This window comes from Moschus berezovskii, chromosome 12 (assembly GCF_049115385.1).
Source record: "Moschus berezovskii isolate FMDL1 chromosome 12, NW_MosBer_1.0, whole genome shotgun sequence".
Classification (NCBI taxonomy): domain Eukaryota; kingdom Metazoa; phylum Chordata; class Mammalia; order Artiodactyla; family Moschidae; genus Moschus; species Moschus berezovskii.
The window spans coordinates 59,700,742-59,720,404 of NC_142471.1; the positions used below are offsets into that span (position 1 = coordinate 59,700,742).

At 40.0% G+C, this 19,663-nt stretch overlaps 1 protein-coding gene across 4 annotated transcripts in view; it reads right to left on the bottom strand.

Annotated features, from left to right (window-relative positions):
* Positions 1-8,119: 8,119 nt before the first annotated feature.
* Positions 8,120-19,663, bottom strand: part of IDE (insulin degrading enzyme) — a 120,259-nt gene continuing 108,715 nt past the window's right edge. For all 4 annotated transcript variants that reach the window (XM_055425082.2, XM_055425079.2, XM_055425078.2 and 1 more), the window contains exons 21-25: positions 17,665-17,937; positions 16,632-16,693; positions 11,805-11,877; positions 11,048-11,115; positions 8,120-10,415 (exon numbers count right to left, since the gene is read on the bottom strand). In XM_055425082.2, coding sequence (XP_055281057.2) covers positions 10,320-10,415; positions 11,048-11,115; positions 11,805-11,877; positions 16,632-16,693; positions 17,665-17,937 — 572 coding nt within the window. In that variant the 3' untranslated portion in view covers positions 8,120-10,319. The remainder of the gene's footprint in view (positions 10,416-11,047; positions 11,116-11,804; positions 11,878-16,631; positions 16,694-17,664; positions 17,938-19,663) is intronic.

The window sequence follows — 19,663 nt, forward strand, 5'->3', positions numbered from 1 at the left end:
ACAACCCTGATTTTCAGATAATTCTGTTCCATGAAATCTCCCTGCAGCGGACCATGGAATGGCAATTATTCTCAATATCCTGGACATGAAATAAGGAAATTGCTACTCTCCTTAATCAAAACGTACAAATCTTACTCTTTCCCATTTCCTTTTCCAAGTAGATACCTTTGTTTGTTGTCTGTCCATCCTTAAGGCCAAATTAGGCCTGTGTTGATACAAATACCTGTTTTCTATTACTACTTGGTTTATTATTTCTGTTTTGTTGACTGTGTGTTCAGTCACAGCAGGGTCTGTTGTACTTTAACCTGGTGCCAACCTTGAAGGAATCACAGGCTATGTCAGGTAGGGTGACGGGATTTCCTGACTTTCCTAGTATCAGTCTGTTGAAAATATTCACTCTATAACCAAATGACATGTCAAACTTCAGGTTTTGCTTCAGATAATGCTCATCAAGGAAGGATCCAGGCTCCTCCTGCCTGTCCTCTCTGACATCCCTAGTTATACTGGCTTTATCCTCACACTTGTCATCTCATGGACAGGGATTGTTACTCCACCACCAAGTTTTGTGTCCATAGGAAGATGGGGCAGGAGGAGGGGGAACAAAGGAGAAAAGAAATTTCCTGTACTAAGTCTTATCATTTCATCCCAGAATGGAAGTCCTTCCTCCCTAGTGGTTTCTACCTGCATCTCATTGACCGCCTGCAGCTAAAAGGGGGCAGAGATCAAGACTGTAACTTTTATAGCTTCTATGATAAAGCTTGGAAGGAGATAGGTGAAATGAAAGCTGAGAATTGCCAATCAAATCTTTCACATTTAGAAATGAGCATTCATTATTATGTCTGCATATTTCCTAAAATCCTGTGAACATGTCTTAAGCTAATTTACTCATGCTGATGTTGATTTCTATTTGCATAATTCTTAGAGTAATCTTATTTCAAAAATTTCCTCTCTGTAATACATGAAAAATATTACCCATCCTTTTTTATTTTCAGTTTTGATGTCAAAAGTGAGCTAGAAAAGGAATTGAAAATATTTCTAAATAGATGCTAGTTCTGGGTGAAAAAGATACATTTTTCTCCACATGTTATTTCTTAAGTTAGTTCCAAGAATTTTTGCCAGTGCTGGCAAGAATTTCTTTGGTTGGCAAGCAACGGTACCGAGGACAATTTTGCCTGTCTTTCCATATTTGTGCCTGCCTGGCACATTGCATAAAAATAGGAACTGATGCAGCTGTGAAGTCAGAGAACGGGTTTGATGATGGACTTTTTCACGGACAAGTGTTTTGTCTCCCTCTGGTGGATAAATGTATCTTTGCAACATCAGCAATAATTCTCAGGCCCGGTTTTAATTCAGGACGTCCAGAGGTGCAATAATGTGCTGGACGTGGGCGCGCCACACACACACACACACACACACACACACACAGCCTGATTTTGATACCTTATGTGTTTACCAAAAACTTTCTCACATGTTTTCTCATTTAATTCTCTCAAGAACTTATTAAAATGAGTATTCCCTCTTCCTATGAGTACAAACACTTGCCTAAGAACACAGAGCCCTAGAGTAGCTTCAGTTCAGTTCAGTCGCTTAGTCGTGTCCGACTCTTCGCGACCCCATGAATCACAGCACGCCAGGCCCCCCCCCCCCGACAGACCCTGATTTTCCCTATATCTTTTTGCTCATTAAATCTTACATTGCCAGAATTGGCTTCCTTCTCAACTTGCAATCTTTTTCAAAAAACTTTCTCAAATTCCCACTGACAACAGATCGATTTTCGTTATTAAAATAAGATCAAGTTTTGCCTCTCACAATGGTTGACCAGATGGTTCTGCACCCTCACTGAAAACAACTAGAAAAGTACATACTGATGAAAGAGTGAAAAGGCAAGCCAGGGAGTGATAAATAATATTTGCAACGAATATAACTGACAGAAGAACTCAGATCAACTCTTAGGACTCACTAATCAAAAGACTGGCAGTATAGTTAAAAAAAAAACAAAAACAGAACAGGAGACTTCTTAAAAGGGAATATTGAAATAGTAAGTATACAAAGCATAGCTCATTTTCCGTAAGTATACAAAGAAATACAAATTAAAACTACAAATTATTCACCTGCCACACCCATCAGAATGTTAAAAATCGAAAAGACTAACAATGCTAAGTGATGGGGGAAAATTACAACTCTCATACCCCTCCCCATCCCACCACTGGTGCTGCGGGGTGGGGAGGGGTATGAGTGATGGCATCTCCTAAAGTTAAAGATACATGGATATCTATGACACAGCAATTTCACTCCCAGGTTGACCCAGAGAAAGGCATATAAGTGTGTACCCAAAGATGTGTTTCAGAACATTCATGGCTTTATTTATAAATAACCAAAAACTGGAAGCCTAAATGTCCTTCAATAGTAGAATGAACAAATGGTGATATGGTCATACAATGGAATTCTGTATAACAATGAAAATAGAAAAAACTATAGCTACATACATGATAAATGAGTAATCTAACATGAAATTTTGTACAAAGGCAAGCACAAGCAAAGTATATTTTTAAATTTTCATTTATATAAAGCTCAAAGCAGGCAAAATTAATCTATGGTCTTTGCATAGCTACCAATAAAATGGCTGTTTACAAACACAATTCTCTAAAATTTCATCAGTTTAAAAGTTTTTTCCAGTTTAAAGGATCCGTCATAGCCATTGAGGAGTAGGGTCTTAAATAAGACACGAAAGATGTCCCCATGAGATTGTGCAAAGGATACAGCCCTCACAGGATCTAGAAAGTTTATTTGCAAAAATAATCAAAGTAAAGACCCTTATTATACTGGTGGATGGAATGAAAGTTGACATGACAAAGGCCCTTTATGGATTGGGATCCCTTATGATAAACTCCCGAGAGCTAGTAGGGCCAGTCAGAGACTGTTCAGAATCCTAGTCTATTCAACTGGCTTCCAAAAGTACACCATAGGAGTACCTTCCAGACTACAGAGACCAAGAAGAGTTTTCTCACTGATCAACAAACCAAGCTCTCAAAATGTAGAGCAATATACCTAAGAAGATCAGATAGAATATTTATGTTTTAAAGGCTCAGGCAGATAATGCAAGTTCCTCCCGGAAGTGTCTGGGTTTCTCACTCTAGCAGACTAAAACCAACATGGGTGCTCAGAGCACTGGGGGGCCTATTCTTACATGTGGAGCCCAGATGAACGTGTCTTCACTCATTAAGGAGTGGGGAAAACTGAGAAAGCTGTAACCAGCTGGGAGGAGCATTTTGACTCTATTTTCAGAGCTAAAAGCTCTCATGTTATCTTCACTTTTATTCCAATAAACTCAAAGCACCCAATTCAAGGAAAGACACCAGGTTAACTTACCTTAGTACCCAGTCCAAACCTTTCCAGGTCTTTCAACTGGGCAGTCTTCTCAGTGCAATTCAACTGAGCAGCCTTGCCAGTGTCTTCCAACTGGGAATTCAGGTACCTCTTCTTGAATGGGCTTCCCTTGTGGCTCAGCTGGTAAAGAATCCACCTGCAATGCAGGAGACCTGGGTTCTATCTCTGGGCTGGGAAGATCCCCTGGAGAAGGCAAGGCTACCCACTTCAGTGATCTGGCTTGGAGAATTCCATGGACTGTATGGTCCACGGGGTTGCAAAGAGTTGGACGCGACTGAGCGACTTTCACTTTCACAAACCATCTTAAGTTCAAGGAAAACCTACTCCTTATACAGCAAGGAGTTTACCAACCACTGAGTAAAACTCAAGAGTCATCAACCAAGACAGGACAGACTTCAGCAGTCACTGAGGAGGTGGATGCGTCTTCTCTAAAAATGTGTCCTTTGAGCCCATCTCCTGACCTTTCTCCAGGTGATCACTGACCTTCCTTCTCACTGTAGTTGTGCTCTCCTGTTGGCTTTCGTTTGCCTTTCTCTGATGACTCATGATGAGAGCATCTCTTCACGTGCTTGTTGACCATATCTTTGAGTGAAGCATCTCCTGAACTCTCCCAACATTTTTGTCGTGTGAGTTTTTCGTATGTTCTTACGTAGAACTCCTTTGTCTCATTTAGGTACTTCCTCCCAGTCAGCAGCTTGCCATTTCCTTTTCTTTTTCATATTCTTTTTTTAATGGTGTCTTTTGAAGACAGTTTCAAACTTGAAAAACTTCAATATGCCCATTTTTTTTCCCCTTGCTTAGTGACTTCTGTATCCTAAGAAATGTTTGCCTACCAAACTTTGAAAAGATTTTCTATGTTTCCCTGTAGAACTTTTACAGTTTTTTAATCTTTAAATCTGTAGTCCTTTTTGAGTTAATTCTGTACATACTGTGAGATAAGGGTTAAGGTTCACTTTATTTCCCCCCAACAAGGATATCCAGTTGTTTTTGATCCATTTGTTGAAAAGCCTACTCTTCCCCATCAAATACCATGATGCTTTTGTCAAAAATCAATCAAAATCAATGTAGGGCTTTCTCTGGACTTTTCTTAGGCCAGGACTCACTAGCTGGATATAATTGCATATAAATAAACCTTGCTATTAGGAAGGATAAATTTGTTCTTTAGATGTACTTTAGCTATTCAGGGTTCTTTGTATGTCCATGCAAAATTTAAAACCAGCCTGCACATGTCTGCCCCCAAAGCCTGTGGGAATTCTGACAAGCACTTCTCTAGAATCTATAGCTCAATGGAGAATGTGTATCTTATAAATACTGTCCTACAATACATTAATATGATGCATTTGTACTTTTATTAGGGTCTTTCCTTTAGCAATGTTTTGAGGTTTTCAGCGCACAGGTTCTTCACATGTAGAAAAATTTTGCCACTAAATACCTTTTTGGTGCTCTTATAAATTATATTTTAATTTTGTAGATGGCATAAATTGACTTGTTGACTTATTTCCTGCAACCTTGTAAATTCAGTTATTAGTAGTAGCACTTTGTATTCCTGAGAGAGTCATTTTGGTGTGTGTTCATGCCATCTGTGAATGGTTTTGCTTCATTCTTCCCAATTTCTATTGTACTGACCAGGACCTCATTTACAAGTTTGAAAAAAGTAGTGAGAACATACATCCTCATCTTGGTGCATCTCTTAGGGTCAAAGTACTCATCAATATATTATCCTTACATATTATGTCACCAGTAGGTATCTTTAAATTCCCTTTACTAGCCTGAGGAAGTTCCCTTCTATTCCTGTTTAATGAGAGCTGTTAGTATGACCTTTGTAAAATGCTTCTACTCTACCTATTGAACTGATTATGTGGTTTTTACTCCTTAATTTTGTCACTATGGTAAATACTACTACTTATAATTGATTTTCAAATATTGTACCAACCTTGCATTCCTGGGAGAACCCTATTACCATGTAATATTGATATAGTACTTGCAAATCAATTGTATATTCTTTTATACATCACTGGGTTCAAATTGCTAACATTTTGTTTAAGCCTTTCAGGACCCTTAAAAGGGTAATCGGTTTGGAGCTTTCTATACTTGAAATATCTTTCTTGGATTTTTTTTTTTTTTTTGAGGTTGGTAGAAGGGTAATGCTGACCTCATAAAAGTGTTCCCTCTTGTTTCCTAAAATGTAAGATTGCTAACATTTCACCCTTAAATGTCTGATAGAATTTACCATTGAAGCCATCTGGGTTTGGAATTTTGTGGAAAAGGGATTAATTCATTTTAAGACAGATTAAGGGAATATTCACATTTTCTATTTCTTTTCATGTCTGTTTTGGTCATTTGTTTCTTTCAAGATATGTACTTCTTTCATCTAAGTTGCTATATTTACTTGTATGTAACATCTAAACAAAGAGGACACAACCCAGACCTACCTCTGGGTGAGGCCTACACAACGACCGTGTTACTAGGAGAAACTTGATCAGGTATTTAGGAGTGAGGAGCCATGACATCTGCAACCTGATGAAAGAGGGGCGGGGGGAGGGAGCAATGCGTGTAGAAAATGTGATTAAACTGGTGAATACAGTGGGGAGGGCACTGTACTATTTTTCCAACTTTTCTCTAGATTTAAAATTTTTCCAAAAGGAAGTTAAATGATTTATTTATATTCCACAACCCAGTGGTTTAAAGAAATAACCAGAAAACCACACACAAACTCTGCACAAGGAGTTTTATCATGGATCAAAGTTTGAAAACACCCTAAACATCCCACAGAGGATCAGATAAACAAACTACAGTATAAGACATGAAAAACTCAACAACAACAACAAATATCACAATTTTCCCAAGATTATCCAATATAGATAGACAATGGAAGTAAAAAGTCATAACACTGAATATATGACCCCAGTCAACATGCACAAGGAAAAGACTGCAAAGTAACAATGCAAAAAAAAACCCCAAAAAACCCATGGCTGTCTTGGAGTGGTGGGATTACAGGTGAACTTGACTCTTCTTCGTAATCCTTGTTCAGAATTTCTTGAAGGATTCCAGGTCTTCTCATCACTCCAGGGGCAAAAGGAAGGAGAACTTAAATTAAGGGCAGGTCAGGAGGTGTGGGTCTGGATTAACTCCAAGAGGGAAGGAGATCCTGCATGCTGTGGTGGTTAACTGGCCACAGGGGAGCCCAGTAGAGGGGAAATGACACAGGCCAGACAGGAGGACAGCCACACAGACTCTGAGATCTGGATTTACTCCCTTCTAAACAGGCAAAGGTTGGGAGCCTAAAGTGGTTATCTGTGAAAAAAATAAAGCTTCATGCAAGTGTAAAGGTAACCACCTTTCTACTTTGTTCCACAGGTACCTTAATAGACTTGGTACCTATTATTATAGGAAATCCCCATAGAACAACGACAACTAGTGATTAAAGATCCGAGTTTTAGCAAATGCTGGGAGATAGTGGAGGACAGGGAAGCCTGGCGTGCTGCAGTTCATGGGGTTTCAGAGTCAGAAGTGACTCAGCAACTGAACAACCACCACCTATTATTACAAGAAATCCACTTGGAACAATGAGAACAAGCATTTAAAGATCTGAGTGGAGGTTTAAATCTGTGCTTCCCACACGGTCCTGGGCAAACTTCAAACTTTCTGAGCCTGTTTTCACCTCTGAAAACCTGGGATGATGATGATGATTTTAATCATCATCCTCCCATTTCAAAAAGATTACTGTAAAGATCTACTGTGGGAGATGTCTGTGAGGGTGGTCTATGGTCTATAAAGTGCTTTACAATGTCAGTGAATGTTAATTTAGGGTATGAACTATTAAAAATGCTGTTATTATCTTTGAAGAGAGAAAAGTAGCAATTCATACTACCAATAAGCTTTACCACAAGACACCATGGAGTGTTCCACGTTCAGGCTGACAAGGTCAATGAATGAACATCAGATGGGCAGCACAGAATACTAGGGATCCAGGAGCCTACAGGGTTAAGAGGGCAGGAACACCCTTACAGGGGAAGATGAGTAAGTGAGAATCCTTGGTTTCTGCTATAAACATTCTGCAAACATGGGAAGGAGACCAGGTGATTCCCCACACACACTGCATCGTGAGAGATGGGAAACTGCACCAAATCACAAAGCCTGGGGTGGTCTGCGGCCCTGAGATAGTGCAGCAGCATCTACCTGGGCACAAAGCTGACTGTGTGCCATGCTCTACTGTCCTAGGTTGGAAACTGACTAACAAGCAGATTTCCTCTTGAAAAGCCCTGTTGAGCCAGCTGGTAACCACCTAAGTAGAGAGATTATTTTGACCAGGGAGTAAGAAGCCAGGGATCAGACAAGATATTTGCTGGAGATGTGGCAGGAAGATGCAGAAACCTAGCTGTAGAGAAGATAAATATTTTTTCTACCTTTAAAATTTTCCTCCCTGTAATGCCCAGGACAAATCTTTCTGGATCTGGGGTCAATGACAATACTCACAGCAAGGAGTTCAGCCTCTAACATCAAGACTTCTATTTTACCAGAGTGATCTGCTCTTAAGAGTGTGAAATTGACTCAAGGGGTAACAGTAAATCACTGTTACTTAGATTCATTTAAAAAAACCCAAAAAACCCACTGCTTTTTGCATTAGGAACAATGAAAAAGCAAGAAACATTGTTAAATCGGGATGTTGAGAGGCAGGTTGAGGATCGGCCACTGAAAACTGTAAAAATAATACAAATGCAAACTCCAGAGGTGAAAATCAGGCAATTTATTGTAAACAGGATTACCCTAGCACTCCACCACCTCCTGGCTGTGTCACATGCTCTCTCTTCCACATCAACTCATGAAAAAGACTTTTTAAAAAGTCACAGGTAACTGACACCTGAATGTGTTTCACAAATCTCCTTTACGTTGAGGAAAGAGCAGTGTCCAGGTAGTCGGTTATTGCTCATGGACTACAATTTGGACCTATTTAGCTGAATGTGTAAGTCAGCCTGAGTGAGCCAACAGTAGCTGGAGATCCTACGTGGACAGCAGACAACACTGGAGTATGCTCACCAGCAACCACACTTTCCTGGAGACTACCTGGGATGCCTTTCAGAGCTCTTCATGTGACTTTCTCATTAAAATGACACTCAGATTTACCCCCACTTTTTTTGTAAAGAGCTAAATTACCCAATAGCATATAATTTTCCACAGAAAAGGTTTAGGTGGGTTATTTACTCCTCCAGTGGTAGATTTATACACTCAGGACTCATTTTCGATCCCTCTCATATATATTTGCAGTTTGATGAAAAGCTGCATAGTCTACAAATGCATAAAACCAGAAGGGAGTGATGGTGACTCACACACCTTCTGATGGACAAAGACAAGCTTCGTACAAGGAAGCTTTGAAGGTAGGGATAAAAAGACAGTTACAGCACCACATTTATCTGACAGTAGAAATGGAGCCCCGCTTTCAAAAGCAGCCTCCACGGTTGTGATTATCATTCTTGCCCCAAATTCAGATTATTTGGAAAAATGGCAAATGTGAAACGTAAGATGTGAAAGAGACGTGACTCTACAGAAAGAAGTCCTGGCAAATCGACTCACATGGAGGTGAAATGTCACTGGAAAATACCATTCTTTACTTCGCCTGAGTTAGTCAACAACAGGACCACTTACTGTTACTAGTGCCTGTGTGTTTCCAATTTCTCTTTAAGTTTTAATAACAGTAAATATTTCAAAATGGCTGTTAAATATACAGTAATAATTTCATCTATCATTGTATCTCATGAAGAAAAAATATTTTTTAAAAGCTCACTCCAGTCATCATCTGTGTGTTTGTATGTTTGTATTTATATATTCAAAAAACAACTTAACACTTAAGGCAATATTAGACTGGGAGCAAAACGGGGATTTAGTGTCTCTATGGAGACCACACTATTTAAGAATCTGAGGCTTTCCTTTTTGTACCCCCAAAAAGGTGTCTTTGTACATGTTGCCTTTTATATTCACAACGGGGCAAATATTTTGGTTGGTATACTGACTGCGATTTCGCCATAGTAAAAAGTTACAGACATTTAGAATAGCTGATGTTGGAAAAGCATGTCACACACTCAGTGAGATCTGAAGTTGACCCTATTTGTCTTTGTTAAATAAATACAGCAATGTGTTGATGGGAAAAAAGTGACACTGATGGAACACTGCAAACCAACTATGAACAAGAATGTCAATATAATTCAATCAGAAAGAAATCACAGTAATCCTGAGAAATTCAGTTTGGGACAAAATTGATGTCAGGTAAGTCTGTATTTCTAGCACTGTAAATAAGTAGGGTGTTCTAGAGTTTTCCAGCATTTTACTAGTTTGAATAAAAAACATGTTCAAATTTTATAAAAAGATTAAAACCATGCCTTAATCAGCAATTTCACTAATAAAAGAAAATTACATTGCTCTGTTCATTATCTGCCAAATGTAATGTTCTCCATTATTTACAAGAAACTATTAAGTAGAAAGCAAAATTGAGAATCAATTTTTAAAAATGTATTACCTTTCTATATGTTTTGAAGTCTTTTCTGTCAACCTAGGAGGCTTTTAGAAAAAAGCTAACATATTTTTCTTCTGACAAGTGACTATTTTACAGAATAAAGAAGGAAGATTCTATAGGAATATCATTCATCATTTTAAGTATTGTTATATAAGGGACATTTCTCTTAGTAATGAAAACTTTTAAAATATTTGAGAGGCATGTATTTTAAAAATATTCTACATCTATAAGATTTTGTAATTTAATTACTCTGGATTTTTAATATTTCTACATAATGACATTTGACAAGTTTTTTTTTTTCTTTTTTTCCTCTGTGTCTCTCTAATAGTGAACAAGAAACTATTAAAGTGGCCAAGATGGTTTTCCTAGCCCTTGGAAGACTCAGGAATGCATCCACTTGCACTTTCCCGTCCATGGGGAATCTTCAGAGTTTTGCAGCCATGAAGTTAATATGCGGTTTCACAAGGGGGAACAGTGGCAAACCACGCTTGAACTCAGTCATGTTCTGAATCACTTCAGGCTGCAAAAAAAAAGTTTTCTCTTAGTGTATTTAAGCAGACTGAACAGGATATAAACTTGATTTTTTCATATACACACTAGTTTCTGCACCATGTATTACATATTTTATCTGCTGACTTCTCTTCAGAGTGTCTATGCAGACCTATGGTGAGAGTTCCCAGTGGGTCTCTGGGTCAGAGGGAAGACTTCTGGCTTCCCCTAGGTGCTCGAGGTTGGGCACACCAAGGGCTCAGGACTGTGGCCTGGGTGGAATGGCAGAGGCCAGTGTGCCCACCTGGCAAGCGCCTGCTTATACTACCAGTTTCCTCCTCTTCCAAGTAAATGCCAACTGTTCAAAATGATTAAAATGCACAAGCGCCAAGGAAAATGCGGAGACAAATGTGGCTGGAGATGACTCACTGCAGAGTAACACAACTGTTCAAGCTAGTAGATGAGGCCGACAGGGGCAAAGTCACTGGTCTTCCCCGCTGAAGAGTGAAGGAATGGCAACTTGGCCTTTAAGGCGGCCCTGAAGTACATGCCCCGATACCTGGTGGCCTGAAACCTCTGGGTCTATGTGTCCTGGTGAACAAGCTCCTTTTAAGTAGGAAGTTCTCTAACAGTGCAAGCTAACACAACATTTATGTTTCTTACTTGTGGCAAGGCTGGTGCTTGTGACAAATTTATATCATTTTGACATGGGAACTCTCCAACCACAGGACCTATTTAAAAAAAAAGAGAAAGGTTTAATGCTTTGCACTGACTGCTATTTGCACACAAGAGCAAACAAACAAAACAAAACCAGACTCAGCTCACTAAAAAACTGCCGCAGGCCCAGTTCATGTGCCTCTCAGATCCTTTCAGGCTGTGTGCTCCCAAGGCCTGACAGCTTGTCCTGCCTCCTGTCCAGAAGGTCCCCGATGGTTCAGGACCTCACTGTGCTTGAACAGCCTTGACTGTAGGTGCTTTACTGCCCAGTTTTGACCTCACTGGTCCCTGAGGCTCTGGCCACCCAGAAGGACCCAGTAAAACCAACAAGAAAATTGGGAGAGTCATCAGCCAAGCCAGTCAGAGACAGGAGATGGGAAGAACTGAGCAGATAGACTGCTCATCGCCCTCCCCACATGCAGTGGCTCCATATCGCTCCTTCGGAGATGTCCTACCAGCACGGGCTGTGTTCTCTGACAGAGCTGTGGCCAGCTCGGCACTGTGCCATCTGCTGCTGGTTCTCCCCTTCATAGCCTCGTTTCCCTTTTCCCTTATTTTTGCCTTGACAGAGCAGACCCTGTCTCCAGGATCCCCTTCTGCACTCATTTACTTCCTGGTGCCCTCTAAGGGATGTGGCTACGGCATGGGATAGCTATCATGTGCCTAAAAACAGCCTTTTAAAAAGTCAATTCTCAGTACTTACAAGAATCCATTTCTCTGGCAAGAACATGGACGGATACCTTATGTCTCCTCGGGGCATCTACCGCCAACATTTCCTGGGTGGAAAGAAGAGCAAGGTCACCCTTTTGCCCCACCAGGGAACTTAAAATGAGGTGCTGTCTAATGACCACAGAGTCATCCTGCACACAGAGACAGAAAAGGTGCGTCCCTTTCTTTCCTCTCACTTACAGTATTTCTTTTTTTCCTAAACACTTTAGCATGTAGTGTTTATTTATTTTTCTTTTAATATAAATTTATTTATTTTAATTGGAGGTCACTTATAGTATTTCATTTAAACTCTACAAACATTAGGAAGGTAGGCAGGAATTATTCTTAACCCCATTGTACATGTGAGAAAACTGGAGTACTCATGCTCCTATGGCTAATAAGTACCTGGATTGGGATTAAAAACCCAGCCTAGTACTCATCAGGGTGTGACCAGGGCTGCACCCAGTGATCTGAGGTGTGTGCAGAGACGATGGCCTGAACTTAGTCAAGGAATGACCACAATGCCTGCTCCCCAGGAACCTCCCCAGGTTCTGCACCAGGGCACTGCTGTGGCTCCTCCCCTACCAGAAGAGAAGAGAACTAACACCTCTGGACTGTCGCCTTGTATCAGACTCTTTCCTGTGTTAGACCACTTGATTTTCTTAAGCTAAGCATCACCATGATTCCTATTCTAGAGACTCAGACTCTAAGACACAAAGAGGCGTAACAACTTGCTGAGCCACACAACTCATAAGGGGATGGGGCCAGAAGTGAGGTATGTATGCTCGTTCTCTCAATTCCACCACATTGCCTGGAGGGACTCCCTTTAGTCATTACCAAGAATGCCAGGAGTGGTACACGGGCAGAAGGATCCTGTGGGGAAGTGTCTCCTCACTCTTCCCTTAATGATAGGTCCATATTTATGTCTTTTCCAAAAGGAAGACTCAAGCTTCTGATGCCTCAGCCGAAGTAATGTTTTGTATCCTCAGAGGAAGAGACTAGCAGCAAAGTCAGACTGACTCACAGTTATTTACGGAACAGTTATTGTAAGCCTGGTCCTGTGCAGCTGCAATGGAAGCCTTGCTGAAGCTGCATAGCAAAGCTGGCAGAACAGCCTCTTTTAGGCGCTCAGCCCACGTTTGTCTCATCTGAGAGCATCTTACTTATTGGCGTAAAGTTTGCTGCCAAAGATATATTCTTTTAATTTAAATTTATTTAATTGGAGGATAATTGCTTTAAAATATCATGTTGGTTTCTGCCATACATCAACATGAATCAGCCATAGGTATATACATATGTTCCCTCCCACCCCAAAGATGTAGTCTTGATCTCTTTTCACCCAAACCCTCATTGCCTCTTAACCTATATCGGTTACAGAACATCCTCTTCAGTTTCAGACTGTGCAATTTCCTGACCAACTTTGGACAATCTGCATTTTTCTAAAAACCAACCAATTGCATTTTCTTGCAAACTCTATTCTAAGGAACACTAGAGTCCCAAGAGATATTTATAGGTATTCTGAACAACAACAACAAAAAGTGTCCATAGTGAAACTGGTTTAGGAAATATTTTGTTAATCAAAACTAAACAAATATTGGGCTAAACAAATCTTTACTATGGGGTTCTTAAAACTTTTTTTTTTTTTTTTGCTGCATTGCATGGTATGCAGCATCTTAAGTTCCCCAACTAGGGACTGAACCCATGCCCCCTGCAGTGGAAGTGCAGAATCTTAGCCACTGGACCACCAGGGAAGTCCCTCTTAAAATTTTTTAAGCAGCTAACATGCTCTGTGATTCCCCAAGAATGAGAATAAAGAAGAGTCATTCTCAAACTTACATGGTCACAAAACTCTTTTTTCTAGGTACCCCATTAGTATCTTACAGAACACAAGTGTATTAGGGAAACCTTGTTTGGGATTTAGTGTAAACTTGGTAATAAATACTCTCACTTTTTAAGACAAGAAAATCATCTTATAACTGTTATTTTCACAAATTCAATAATCAGGTACCATTTGTAATTTCAAATAATAGAATCTGTGGAAGGAAAGACAAATCTTCATTTCTTCTGGAAACATCACAGTATGTTATATTAGGTCATCATTCTTTTTGAATACACGTAACTAATAAACGTCTTAAAAGTCTTAGGAACCAAAAAGTGCTGAACATGAGCACCCTCTTTTACAGGCAAAAGGAGAACAAGTAACCAACCTCACAAAGTGTAACAGTCTTAAATAGTAAATCAATCACAATTAGTACCTACTTTATAACATCAAGGAGAAAAACATACTCTCATTTGAAGCATTCTGATTTAAACTATTTAAAAACCCTAAGGTTGGGTATTACTAATAAAGTGATAACAACAATAGAGACTATTTAACAAATGCTGCTAAGTGCCGATCACTTTACATACCTCATTTCAATGAATACTCCAATTAATCTCTGTTTCATAAATAAGGAAGCTTACAGAATTTGGCCAGGGTCACAAAGCTAGCTAGCTAGTGATGGAGCTGAGCCCTGAGTCTGTGCTCAGGGGCCATATGCTCCCGCTCCTGCCCCACAGACCACAGAGTGAGGCCGGCAGTTCTGAGCAGGGCTCAGGATGGCTTTCTGCCTGGGAGCCCACACGTGTCCCTCTCTCTCTTCACAAAGACTACCTGCGGTTATACTGAGTTGGACAAAAAGCATAAGATGTTATGGGAAAACCCATTCAAATTTTTTGGCCAACCCATTATATCAGAACAGAATCTTATATATTTTTTATTTTTTAAATATTTGTGTTTTTACTACATACGTACATACATACACATATACAGATATTTTAATAGATTTTATTTTTTAAACAGTTTGGGTTCACAGCAAAACTGAGAGGAAGGTACACAGGTTTTCCAGATGTGCACTATCTGTTCACAGGCCTAGCCGTCCTCTTGTCAAAATACATGTGTTTTAAAAGACTATCACTGCAAAAGAGCAAGAGTCATTTAGATGTGAGTCGTTTTGCTCTCCACAATGCAAGGGAGCTAAAGATGATAGTAACTTGACCAGTCAGCCATTTCCACAGTTAAAAATGGCTCAGATCCCATTGCTGAGAAAGGTAAGTTCAAAATACCTGCATTTACTGTCAAAGTTTGAACCTAAAATTGCTACTTCTTTCTTCTTGCTAAGGGGTTACTGGCTGTATAAATATCTGTTTGCACATACAGAGACCAGGAGCCTTGTGGTTTTGCACAGGCTCTGCGGGGGTGAATAGGTATAACAACTGGTAGATGGTACAAAGTCACCCTTTCCTCTATGAAACTATCGGCACTTCCAACTCAGGAGCTGTTTGCTTTTCCTCACTCTCCCACACAGCACCAACAGCAGGGGATTAGAAATGATTAGCCTTCACTGCACAACTAATTTCACAAAGTCACTCTAATGAGAACTGCAAATACGATGCTTGTATTGACAGCTAAGATATACCCCTGAAAAATGACCTTGAAAAGCAGATACTATCCCTTCCAGAAAAACGTGATGTCTAATACATCAGGTATGAACCAGGAGATGTTGCTCAGGACACTAGGTAGGGTATAATTGTAAGGCACTAGAGTAGAATTTTGTTCCTTGCCCTAAAAAATAGACATAAAAGTATTTTACACAAATTAGATGCCCCAGTACACTGCAAACAATTTATGTAACCCTTTAGGTACAGCTCTATTGCTACACAAATTTTTAATCTCTGCACTTAGCATGGTTATTACACACATTTTATGCCCATTTAAAATGTATGCTACCCTTCTATAAATTCTGATACGATGGGGAAAATTTAGACGGTATAAACCTCTTAGAGCAGAACTGGGATAACTGTAATGGCAGTACCTCTCTTTTCTCCTGATAAACTTTATCAGACTTAAAACTTATAAGATTGCTAGTGTGGAATTAGCAGATATAAATTATTATATATCTAATAGACAAACAACTAAGATCCTACTGTATCAGAAGGAACTATAATCAGTTAAACTGTAATGGAAAAGAATATGAAAAAGAATAACTGAATCACTTTACTGTATACCTGAAACTAACAGCAGGAAATAAGAGGAGAGAGGTGATTGCCAAAAGGCTTTGGGGTTTCTTTCTGGGGTGAGAAACTGTTAGGTGATTATGGTTCAAAATTGTTAGGTGATTATGGTTATATTTTGTGACTAATGAGTGACTATGAATATACTAAAAACCACTGAATTACACATTTTACATAAATGATTTTGTGGTATGTGAATTAAATTTCAAAAAAAAACAAAAATAAAAAAGGAGTTAAGTGCTTTGGAAAAAAAAGGTGAGTGGTCATTTATTTTTAAAAGGAACCACGCGTGCATACTAAGTCGCTTCAGTTGTCTCCAACTCTCTGTGACTACATGGAATGTAGCCCACCAGGCTCCTCAGTGACACCTAAATCAGTGGAGAAGATTTATAGTTGGCAGAGATTGGAAAAGAATCTGATTCTCAAGTTCTATTTGTTTTCTTTGCTCTTTCTTCCCATGATAAGCTCACCAATGCTCTCTGTGGGTTGGCGTGGGGAACAGAGAGAAAAAACAAGAGGGTAACCTAAGTAGGTGGGTCTGGAAGCTGGGAAGGGCCACCATAGTCCTTGGTCCAGATGGAAAGGAAAACAGTACTGAGTTCAATAGGGACTGTCTCTTTTTCCTAACAGTAATAAGTCTCGAAAATACTTAAACCCATAAAAATGCCTTCATAAATCCTGCCTGAATGGGTTCAATGTGGCAACACACAACACAAAACATGTAACATTTTCTTATTGGTCAAAGTCTAATTATGTAAAGTGATTTTACCTTATAGAATTTGATAATATCTTCCTTGGTAAGTGTCTTCAAATATGCAACTTCTATATTATCTGAAAAGGAAATCAAACAAGAATTTATTAATATTTCCATTTTAAGCAGCCCAGAATACTACGCTAAATGACAATATTCTTCACTCTAACACTCTTAAATATCCATCTTTTTGAGTGATCAATTGCTCCTGCAAGTAGTAGGGGAAAAAATTTCAAGTAAAAAGTAAGACGATACCCTAGCTCTCTACGGGTGAGCTGTTGGTTCCTAGTCTAGTCACTTCAGGTTTTCTGAGCCTCAGTTTCTTCATCTGGAAACTGGGTATAAAAAGCACCTAACTGACAATCACATAATACCAGGGTACAGGGCAAATCCTCAGTAATTGGTAGTTAGTATTATTACTAACAATAAATCCAACTGCTAGAAAAATTACAGGTAAGGAAATGGAAGCCCCAAAAAAGGCAACCTGGCCGAGATCTTTGGCTTGTCTGTGTCAGAATGAGAACACGACCCAGCCCTTCTGACTTTGAGTGTAGCTGAAGTTAATCTCTGCTCTAAGGTAAAGGACCCTGAGAAGCAGCAGACTTTGGGGAGTATAGCTCTTCCAAATCTAAAAGCACTGATAAATCTAGGGAGATCCTTAAAGGCAGATGTTTGAACCCTGGTGCCTCTAGGACAGCACTTGTCTCAAGAGAGTTCAATCTGCACATTTTCTGCTATGAGAAATAGATGCCTACATATCTGTGCTCAGAGTCTCAGAGGCGTACTGAAGAAAGTGAAATCAGATTTACTATTAGTGCATTGTGATGAGATACAGATAGATCCAGCTCTAGTGTGAGAGAGAGAGAAAAAAAAAAGTTTCTAATAGGAAATTGTTGTTACATTAAATACAAGTCCTTTAGAAGTGCTACCACCTCGTCCCAAACTGTCCTGAAACATCACCTATGAAATGAATACCATTTTGCAGAATGGCATCAATGCCCTCAAATGTTTCATTTCCATGCCATGGCAGGGGGGCCTGATCATGCCTTACCTCTGTCAAAATTGTACTGCTGGGAGATGATCTCCCCCCAGTATTTAGCACACTCTGCAGATAGCTTCTTTGGTTTGTCTAGTCGACGGATTGCTAATGCTTGGATGTGTTTTTGGAAGGCCTCTTCTGTCATGTCCTCTATGGACTTTTCCATGGTAATTAAGAAAGCTTCCACTCTGCTTTCCAGGTAGTGAGGTGGCTTTTCTGACTGGATGATAAACCGTAAGCCCTGTATGCCATTGGCTCGGCGTGGCCCGCTGAAGACAATATAGCCTGAAACACAAACAACAGCCAGTCAGGACCATGGCATCTCAGACATGGGTCACTTTTAATTTTTCAAAAATTATCCTGTCAGAGCAAATACAATCTACTTTAGGACTTTATATTATTCACCTCTGAAGAAATCAGCAATGAAAATATCTTCAGTTCCTAAGGACAGGGCAGAAGAGCTCTCTGAAGAACAGTTGGAAAGCTGGAGGTCACAAACTCCTGTTCATTATTCAACATTCCCAAGCGCCTCACTGTCTGTCAGTTAATCCCCTTCAATCCATGTTAAAGTTATTCTCATCCCTGTGAAATGCTGGACTCATTTCATCCCCTAACCATTGCCCTGGTTTGGTTTCCTTTCACATCCAAGTTCCTTATGTGAACTTGCCTTCACTATTGCATTTCTTGTGAGATAACCCACCCCTGGATCAGGCTGCAAATCTTTAGAGACCAAGTAACTGATGGTCATGTTCCCATTGTGAGTTCCTCTGCTACTTCCCATCTGTATCTTTCCTAAAGGCACTTGTGGCTTGCCTCCTCTGCTCTGCCCTGAACCATATCTCACTACCTTCAGCACCGCCTTTAGAGTTTGAACACTATTAGTAGCATTTGCCACACTGTACTATAACTATTCCTTACAGGTCTGCCTTCTTGATGAGATTGTGAGTTCCATGAAGGGAAAGACCATCTAAAACTTACCCATTTTTGCAGTCCAGCATCTATCATGGTGGTAGTTTAAAAAAAGATTGTTACTTTAAGAGACTCACCCAAATCCTTTTTCATTGGTTATTCAAAGCACATTACTGGGGCTTGCTCTTTTTGATCAAAATTTCCAGGATCTCCAAGGCTTTTAACAGTGCCTAAAACTGCCCGTAACATTTCCTCAAAAGACACTTATTTTGACTTCTTCTATGTGTACCTTCTATGTGCCCCAGGCTTGGGATACAAAGATGAATAAAAAATACCTGACCTCTTAGTTCAGTTCAGTCGCTCAGTCGTGTCTGACTCTCCGCGACCCCATGAATCACAGCACGCCAGGCCTCCCCGTCCATCACCAACTCCCGGAGTACACTCAAACTCATGTCCACAGAGTCGGTGATGCCATCCAGCCATCTCATTCTCTGTCGTCCCCTTCTCCTCCCGCCCCCAACCTTTCCCAGCATCAGAGTCTTTTCCAGTGAGTCAACTCGTCGCATGAGGTGGCCAAAGTATTGCAGCTTCAGCTTTAGCATCAGTCCCTCCAATGAACATCCAGGATTGATCTCCTCTAGAATGGACTGGTTGGATCTCCTTGCAGTATAAGGGACTCTCAAGAGTCTTCTCCAATACCACAGTTCAAAAGCATCAATTCTTCGGCGATCAGCTTTCTTCACAGTCCAACTCTCACATCCATACATGACCACGGGAAAAACCATTGCCTTGACTAGACGGACCTTGGTTGGCAAAATAATGTCTCTGCTTTTTAAAAATACTATCAAGGTTGGTCATAACTTTCCTTCCAAGGAGCAAGCGTCTTTTAATTTCATGGCTGCAATCAGCATCTGCAGTGATTTTGGAGCCCAAAAAAATTAAGTCTGACACTGTTTCCACTGTTTTTCCATCTATTTCCCATGAAGTGATGGGACCAGATGCCATGATCTTTGTTTTCTGAATGTTGAGCTCCAAACCAACCTTTTCACTCTCCTCTTTCACTTTCATCAAGAGGCTTTTGAGTTCCTCTTCACTTTCTGCC